A 9,002-nucleotide genomic window follows, 5' to 3' on the forward strand; every position below is an offset into this window, starting at 1 on the left:
GCACAGGGTCCGCGCCGCTTCCACTTCCGCTTCCGGCCGAACCACGCGAAGATGGCGGCGGCCGCGGCGCTCACGGGCCCCCTTGGGCGGCTGGCGTTGGCCTGCGGCCGCAGCATTCTAATACCCTGGCGGCCCGGAGCGGGTGAGGCCCGGACAGCCGGGTGCAAGGAGGGGGCGGCCTGGGCAGGCGACGTCCCCTTGGCTTCCGAGTAGGCCCGGGAGCTGGTGGCTGGCCCCGGCGGCGGCGGCGGCGGGGAGGGACAAGCGCTGCCACCGGAGCCAGAGCGGGGTCGCCGGGGGCCGGTCCTGGTCGCCGGGTTCCGAGGCCCTGCTGCGGGCGCTGGGCGCGGCAGACGCCCCTGCGTTCCCTCGCCTGGTGACCGCGCTCTCTTCTTCCCGCAGCCGCGCTCGGGCCCGCCGCGCGGAGACTCGGTTCGCAGAGCCCGTCGCCTCGAGCAGGGTAATAGCCAGATGGGGTCTGCGCCTCGCCTCCCCCTCGAGCCAGGACTCCCCTCGCCCGAGTGTTGGAGAGCGCTTTAGCTCTGACCTTTTGACAGTTTTTCTCAGGCCGTAGATTAGTTCTCAGCTCCGCAGAACACCTGGTATGGAGAATCCCAGACCCGGCCACTGAAGGAGACCCCGTCCCAAAGTAAAAAGAGAAGGGGCTGGGGATGGAGTTCAGTGGGCGAGCCCCCAGCTCCCCTCCCCAGGCTGCGGGTGTGGGGAGGAGGGAGAAATACACACACATGTGCCTACCTCCCGCCAGAATGCTCAGCAACAGCAGGAGCAGAAGTTGAAAAACTCAATCTGAACCTAGGGAGAAATCCAATGTGGCGTTTTACTAGAAGTATCCTGTTATTCCCATATCGCACATGAAAGGTTCTGGCTGTCTTTGCCAGGCCCCATTTATCTGTGTTGTTTTTTTTTTTTTATGAATATCACACAGGACAGAGACTTAAGAGACTGCTCCTCAAAGTCACTGCCCACCCGCAGATCATGGTGTGTTGTTCCTAGGGCCTCTGAAACCAAGCATGGTGGGAAAATGCCCATTAATTTCAGATTTGTGTCAAGTTCCCCTGTGCCCCATCCTGGGCCTAGACATTGGCATGTTTTCCCGGGGAACAGAATGCTTAGGACTCCCGTGTTACTAATGATAGATCAGCCACCGCGCATTGAAATACATCATAGCTCTCGGGGTATGTAGGAGACTCTTCTCAGTATTTGACCAGAGAGGTGGTAGTGGTCCTAAAGGGGCGGTGTTACTGTTGCTCAAGCCCCTCTCCCTCTCCATAGCAGGTTTGCACACACACGCCCACAGCCCTGTGACTCCCACTGGCCAGTACGGCCGTCTCTTTGCTGTGGTGCACATCAATACAGATATCCAGTGCCTGTGAGAGGATAGCTCATCTTGACCACAAGCGCAGCATCTCGGGGATTTTGAGCTGCCTTTCATGTGTATATGGTACACATTTATGAAATGTTTTCACAGGTATGTTCCTAAAACGTCTCTGAGTTCACCACCGTGGCCAGAAGTTGTTCTGCCAGACCCAGTTGAGGAGACCAGACACCACATAGGTAAAGACTTGCAGGGAGGGGGCTGGGGTTGCGGCTCAGCGGTAGAGCACTTGCCTAGCACACACGAAGTGCTTCAATCGATTCTCAGCACCACATAAAAATACATAAAATAAAGGTATTGTGTCCAACTACAGCTAAGAAAAAATAATATATTAAAAAAGAAATCCTTGCAGGGAGTCAAAACAAGGGGAGGCACCCAACACTGCTCTGGCCAGCAATCAAGGTGGCCACTGCCTCAAAGCAGGGTTTCACATCCCAGGTTCTCGAGGGCATAGCATGGTGTGAATCCTCATGTCCATTTTTGCCAGTAAACACCAAAATTCTAAATGCTCGTTCATAACCACACACAGTGGTGCATGCCTGTAATCCCATGACTCAGGAGGCTGAGGTAGGAAGGTTGGCAATTCAAGGCCAGCCTTGGCAACGTAGCCAGACCCTGTCTCAAAACAAAAAGGCTTGGGATGTGGCTCAGTGGTAGAGCACCCCTGGGTTCAATCCCTGGTACAAAACAACAACATCAAAACCACCAAATGTTCAAAATGTTAATTCATTCAGCAAATAGCTCTGGAGCAGCTGTCATGAGGCAGGTCCCAGTACCTGCCCTGGGTCCCACCCTGTCTCCGTGGTGGGTGGAGCAGCTTCTCCCTTGTCTGAAGAGCAATGTTGATGAGCAGAAGTGCTGCCCTGGGTGCTGGAGAAACGTTCAGGGTGTGGGGAATTGCAGCGACCCAGAGCCCACGTCAGGAGGAGGAGCACCATGGCTGCCACTGTGGCCAGGAAGGAGCCAGATCCTCAGTTTTCCAGAAAGCTGGAAACTTATGTTGTTGAATAGACTCTTCTGGTATTTTAAAGTATGTTTAAGGTATTATACAAGATAGCCACGCATGGTGGTGCATGCCTGTAATCCCAGCAACTTGGGAGGCTGAGGCAGGAGGATGGCCATTTGGAGGCCAGACTCAGCAGCTTAGCATGACCAGATCTCAAAGATGGGCCGGGGGTGTAGCTCAGTGGTAGAGTGCTTATCTAGCATGGGCAAGGCCCTGGGTTCCATTACCAGGTCCACAAAGGAAAAAAGACGGTGTACAAGGTGAAAGTAGTCATTCCCCAGTGTCTGTGGGGGATGGGCCCCAGGCTGCCTGCGGGTTCAGAATCCTCAGATGCCCAAGCCCTGAAGTCTGAAATGGCTAAGGGTTCACACGTCACCTACACATGTCCTCCCGAATATGTAAGTCATCTCTAGGCAACTTATAATATCCGGTGTAACATAAATGCCATGTTAATTCTTCTGTTGCTTAGGGAATAACGGCAAGAGAAAAGGTTCATTATCTGTTCAATACAGATGCAGCTTTTTTCCCTGAATTTTTTCAATCTGAGGTTGATTGAAACAGGGATGCGAAGGGCTGACTGCACACCAAGACTTCTGTCCTCGCTGCCAGGTGCAGCTTCTGGCTTTGACCCTGTGTCCAGGGCAGGAACTGCCTTGTCCATCCTGTGTGTCCAGCTGCAGGCCAAGCTGGGTGTCTGCTCAGTGAGCCCTCATTCAGAGCAGACCTCAGTGTCTAGCGCACTGTGGCCTGAGTTCGAGTCAGGGCTGTGAAGATGGCAGAGGAGCCAAGTCTGGGAGGCGTGGCTGGAGTCTGCCTGCCCCCAGAATGTGATTTTGGGTGCTCCTTGTTGGGAAAGGCTGTCCTTCCCTTCTTGGTCTGGCCGCCCCCTGCCACTGCTCCTTAATGAACAGCAGTGGAAAGATGAGGGTTCCTCCCACCCAGAGCCATGGACAGGCAGGGGTGCTCATGCTCAGGCCAGAGAACCGAAAGAGGCAGTTTGGCTGCTGTGGAGCCTGAGGGCACCACCATCTGTCGACCCCACACCCAAGTGGCCGGTGCCTCTGGGAGCAGCAGCTGGGCCTCCTCCTTGGCACCTGTGCTTACAGGGTGGACAAGACAGGGTTAGGCCCCCTGCGGTGAGCTGCCCTCACCAGGTGCCAGTGGGCAGCAGGTGCTCCGCATCACCCTGCGGTGGGCGGTGACCACCTGTGCCTTTCCAGTTGGGGTGACTGCCGTGCTCTTCCCCAGACGTCGTGAGGAAGGTGAACGAGCTGATCGCCACCGGCCAGTACGGCCGTCTCTTTGCTGTGGTGCACTTTGCCAGCCACCAGTGGAAGGTGACCTCTGAAGACCTGATTTTAATCCATAATGAACTAGATGTCAAGTGTGGGGAGAGGATTCGATTGGAGAAGGTGAGGCTCTCGATTTCTCTGTCTATTCAGGGACTTGCCACCAAACATGCAGTCCCACCCGCTGGGCCAGTCTGAGCAGGAGGCCAGCTAGACCCTGGCACAGGGTGCCCGGGCGGGGCTCAGGGAGGGAGGGCAGCCCCTGGCGGTCTCACTCACAATCTCACAGATGCTCGCTGTCTGGGGTTGAGCAGCCCGTACAGGGGCATGAGCTCGCCAGGCTCTGGTCGTGGGCAGGAGTGGCAGCTCCAGGTAGAGTGCTGCCCTGGCGTCAGCTCTGGCTGCCAGGGTGGTCCCCAGCCTTTGCCTGGCTGTGGTGCACCTTGCACTCGGACGACTGGTCCACCCAGGTGGCTGAGCACATCTCGCCTTTGGTTCTAATTCTGCCTGCTGTGTTTGGGGGGCATTTGTTTGATTTTTGCCTTCTCCGTTTATGAAACTATAAAGGCTGCAATAGACATTTTTCTAGGATTTCGTCTGGGTTTTCTGCGCTATGGGGATTAAACTCAGGGCCTCACATGCTAGGCAAGTGCTCCACCACTGAGCTGCATCTCCAGCCCTTTGTATTTTTAATTTTGAGACAGGTTCTCACCAAGTTGCCCGGGCTGCCCTTGAGTGTGGGATTTTCCTGCCTCAGCCTCCCAAGCGGCCGAGATCTCAGGCGTGCGCCACTGCATTCACCTCTAGGTGACTTACAGTACCTAATACGATATAAATGTGTGCAAGTAGCCATTCTACTGTGTTGATTAAAGAATAATGACAAGGAAAAACTCAAGAGCTCAATGTAGACAAGGTCATCTTTCCAAGTTTTTCAGTCCACAGTGACCGACCTGCCTCTGCTGAGGTAGCACCCAGTTCCTTTACCTTGAAATGTTTCCTGTAACCAAAAAACAGTGGAAACCCCACCTAGTGGAGGCTGTTTGTGTGACTTAGGAAGTCCAGTAGCAAAGAGCACTTCATGCTGAAATTAGTTCAAAGGCTACTTTTGTGATTTGTCATTGTCTGACCTGCGTCATTCGTTGTGCTCTCGTGGAACTTTGTCTTCATGCATTTGCCCCGGCACGCCTGGACCTCTTTCTGATCAGCGAGGTCTTCCAGCATCTAAAGCAGACTCCGCTGCTCCTGGAATGCGGAGCACTCTCCCCACAGCCACACCTTGGCTTGGCTGTCCCCACGTGGAACGGGGCCTGTGTGCAGCTCTGCAGTGGTTGAAAGAGCACCGCTGGCCTGAGTCTTGGCGCTGTTGGCAGCACTGAGAACCTCCTCCACAGACCCGTGGCACGATGGGGTGCAGCTCAGTGGTGGGCCCTGGACTAGAACACGTGAGACCAGAGTCAGTGTAGGTGAAGTTTAGACAAGAGCTTAGCAGTTGTCTGCGGCATAACTGTTGCATCAGATGACCAGACTCTCTGCATGCGGCTTCCAAGGGCCCAGGCATTTCACTGGACAGCCCCACCTGGCCAGCCAGCCCCCACTGTGTACGTTAAGGCGATATTAGAAGGCAGATCCAACCTGGGACTGCTCCCTCAGTTCCAGGTAACTAGTGCTCTGTGTTCTGCGGGCCCTGGTGCCCACTCCTGTTTTGGGTGACTGTGTGCCACTTGGTATGATGACTGTTCCTCCTTAACTTTTTCAGGTCCTGCTGGTTGGGGCGGACAACTTCACCCTTGTTGGCAAGCCTCTCCTTGGGTAATGCAACACTGAGCTCTGGGCGGGGGGGCTGGGGTGCAGGCAGGACGGGTGGGCTGGGCCAGGTGGGGGGTGTGCACGCTCACCGTCACAGCTGAACACAGCAAGTTTCTGTCACAGTCTGGCTGTCCCGTGACTCATGAGGAGTTGTCCAGCCCAGACTGCTAGCCCATTACCAGTTTGTCATAGCAGAAAGGCGTGCAGATTTATTTGAAGCCAGGTGTGGTGGCACACGCCTGTCACACTAGCTACTCAGGAGGCAGAGGGAGGAGGAGCAGGAGTTCAGGGCCAGCCTCGCAACTCACCGAGACCCTGTCACAGAAGACAAAATAGAGGACTGCAGACGTGGCTCAGTGGTAGAGCACTTGCCCAGCACACACGAGGTCCGAGGTTTGATCCCAGCACCACAAAATATAGTAATAATAATAAAAGTAAAAGTAAAATTTAAAAAATCAAACCAACACCCTCCACAGAAAGTTCTTTTTGTGCTTTGTTATGGTTTTCTGAATGTTTACAGTGAGGGCATATTGCCTTTATAATCAGGAAGGAAGGTAACTCTTTAGGAACTTTGTTAAAGTGTTAATAAAATTTTAGGAATTCTCATTTTAGGAATTTTACTAAAGTGTTAGTAAAATATCAAAAATAATCAAGAAGGCACACGAGGGCTGATAGGGCACTTGCTTGGCACGTGGGAGGCACTGGGTTCCATCCTCAGTACCACACAATGATAATGTTTTGTGTCCCTCTATACCTAAAGCAGTAAACATGAAAAATGATTTTTAAAAGGCACCTGGTTGTTTACTTTCCTCCTAGAAAAGACCTCGTTCGAGTGGAAGCCACGGTCATTGAAAAGACAGAATCATGGCCTAAAGTCAACATGAAATTCAAGAAAAGGAAAAACTACAGGAGGAAGAGGAGTGAGTGGGGGGCGTGGCCTGCACTCCACTGCCGTGGCTGTCCCCGGGCGCCCCTGCTCCCTCCTGCAGCTGGGAGAGGCCCTGCCCGCCCGGGGCCAGGCTGCTTGCTGGGCCTCAGCTTGGCCAGTCACAGCAGCAACTGACCTGAGGGACATCAGTGGCATCTGGGGTCACGTGGAACCCTGGAAACAGGTCACATCCACTGTGGAGAAAGCTGGAGCTGGTCCCTTGGTGGCGTGTCATCCCGCCTGCAGGGAGTGCGCGAGCAGGGTCTCGGGCTGTGGCAGGACAGAGCCACCCCAGGAGCCTCAGCGGGGGCAGACCTTGGCACTGTCTGCACATAGCACACACAGCACAAGACGGCCTGGGGGAGCTCAGTGAACCCAGCGTCCACGCTGTGGCCACCCCTGCAGGAGGCCAGGGGAACCGGCAGTAAAGGAGTGGGCAGGAGGGGCTGGTGCCAAAGGCCAGCTGTCGGGCTAGTTGTCAGCTTGTGTCTTACCGAGTGGGCGCTGCTGGGCCTGTCGCCAGCCTTGCCTATGGGCTGTGCTCTGCCCCAGCCTAGCCGTAGCCAAGCGCAGCGCCCTCTAGAGGCCATCAGAGAGGGGCTGAGAAGAGCCCGAGGTGGGCCGGGGTGGGTCGGGGGCTGGGTCACGGCTAAGTAGCATGGGGGCTCCCCTGGAGGAGGAAGCACTTCTGGGGCTGGAGGTGGGAGAGGCCCAGGCAGTGGCCACCAAAGGGCGCTTAGAGAAGGACGAGGCCAGGGACCTGGATGCCCACGGTGGGGAGCTATGAGGGTGGCCTTGGCACAGGTTGGGGGGGTTGGAGCAGAGCAGCTGGGGACATCAGCAGGTGTCCTGCAGGTGACCAGACAACAGCAGTAACAGGAGCATAGCTTCAGGGGAGGGGAGGCTGCTGGTGGCAAGACAAGGGCAGGTGGGGCCTGGGGGTGACTTCACAGGGTGCCAGCCTTGCCCAGGGCTGCCACATGTTTCCCCGTGAGCGTGCACAGGACAGGTCACTGAGAGCACAGAGATGACCAGGGCGTGGTTAGTAAGAAGTCCCCAGGACGATGGTCAGCCAGGCTGGAGGGGAAGGGCTGCTGTCGGGCGGCTTTCACAGGCTGCAGAGGGGGGTGTGGCCAGGGGACAGGACAGGCACCAGGCTCCTGCATGCGGGTGAGAATGGGACCCTGGCAGCAGAGCTGGTGTCCCTGTCCGGCTCTGAGGGGCAGTGGGCCATGGAGCGGACAGGACGCCCTCCCCTGCATCCCAGGGGGCACCTGACAGGCCTGGCCTTGCTGTCCCGCTGTCTGCCACCTGCCTTGTTCCGATTACAGGTGCCCGGCATTGCCCTGAGCAGCAGACAGGAGTGTCCACAGGACACCCCATCCTTACAAGATGGCCACCTGAAGGATGGCACCACAGGGCCTGGGACAGCCAGGGCTCTGACTCTAAATGGTGTCACGGTTCTGTTGGGACAGCTGCTGGTGCTGCTCTATTACCAGTCGCAGGATGTGATCGCATGTACTTGTGGGACAGTCTCTCCTGTCCCTCTGACACTCCCAGGTGGCCACAGAATTAGTATTTCACTCCTCATGGTCCAGAGCCGCAGTGGACGTGGGGCAAAGGTGGCCACTCTGTCCTAAGGCCTCAGCCTTCCAGCTCTGCTCCTGCTGATGCAGCCATGGAGCAGTCAGCCATGATGGCCCAGATAACCTGACCAGGCGTGGCGGGGCAGTAGCCAAGACTGCCTAGGGAGTGCAAGCCAGGACAGGGCCTGTGCACAGGGCAGTAGCACCGGGCAGGCAAAGCTCATTCCTGGTGGCCAGCCTGGTTGGGCTTGTGACAGTGTCTTCTCTCTCTTCCAGTCATTGTGGTCCCACAGACCGTCCTCCGGATCAACACCATTGAGATCGCTCCGTGTTTGCTGTGATTGCCAAGCCAGCGTTGAGCCAAGTACCAAATAAGCTCCTGGTGACTGGGGTGCACGCCTGTCATCCCCGCCACTCAGGAGGCTGAGACAGGAGGATCCAAGTTCAAGGCCAGCCTGGGCAACTTATCAGGACTGTGTCTCAAAAAGGGCTGGGAGTGCAGTTCAGTGGGAGAGCACTGTGGAACCCAGTACTGCAAAAAATAAAAATAAAAAATACACTTGTTTCCGAGGAGACCAAACTTCTGCTTTGATGTGCAGGGCTGTGCATGCCGGGAAGGTGAGGTCTTGGCCTGAGTGCCTTCTCCACTAGTGGCCACCTCCCTGAGCCAAGGAAGGCCCCTGGGGCTAGTGCCTGGGAAAATAGTAGTCTCTGCAGCCCTGCCCCCACCACGGTGGGCCTGGGGGACACGCTGAGGTGAGCCGAGGGCAGGGGGGGCACCTGGGTTCCCAGGGGTGGGTGACAGGAGCAAGCCCTCCTCTGAGTCACCCAACACCTATCCTGGTGATTGGCTGCTGAACTCCTCCTTCCTCAGCTTTTTTTTCCTCCCGTGATCCAGCAGGAGGCGCCACCACACAGCGTGGGACACTGCAGTGCGTGTAGTGGCAGCCAGGAGGGCCAGGCAGGCCAAGGCCCCAGGATGGAGAGGGAC

At 56.3% G+C, this 9,002-nt stretch overlaps 1 protein-coding gene across 1 annotated transcript; it reads left to right on the forward strand.

Moving 5' to 3' along the window:
• The first annotated feature begins 29 nt into the window (after positions 1–29).
• On the forward strand, positions 30–8,584 carry Mrpl21 (mitochondrial ribosomal protein L21). The gene is made up of 7 exons (XM_046445014.2): positions 30–142; positions 403–460; positions 1,490–1,575; positions 3,651–3,814; positions 5,448–5,500; positions 6,314–6,417; positions 8,288–8,584. The coding sequence occupies exons 1-7, from the start codon at positions 52–54 to the stop codon at positions 8,350–8,352; spliced, it is 621 nt and encodes a 206-aa protein (XP_046300970.1). The 5' UTR covers positions 30–51; the 3' UTR covers positions 8,353–8,584.
• Positions 8,585–9,002: the final 418 nt, after the last annotated feature.

The sequence above is a fragment of the Marmota monax genome, unplaced genomic scaffold, assembly GCF_021218885.2.
Source record: "Marmota monax isolate L192 unplaced genomic scaffold, Marmota_monax_Labrador192_F-V1.1 WCK01_AAM20220418_F8-fsc00038, whole genome shotgun sequence".
Classification (NCBI taxonomy): Eukaryota; Metazoa; Chordata; class Mammalia; order Rodentia; family Sciuridae; genus Marmota; species Marmota monax.

Bases quoted from the DNA above. Each gene is read 5' to 3' on its own strand.
- Mrpl21 (XM_046445014.2), top strand. From the start codon at position 52: ATGGCGGCGGCCGCGGCGCTCACGGGCCCCCTTGGGCGGCTGGCGTTG. The intron at 143-402 runs GTGAGGCCCGGA...TTCTTCCCGCAG, and splicing joins ACCCTGGCGGCCCGGAGCGG to CCGCGCTCGGGCCCGCCGCG. The intron at 461-1,489 runs GTAATAGCCAGA...ATGTTTTCACAG, and splicing joins AGCCCGTCGCCTCGAGCAGG to GTATGTTCCTAAAACGTCTC.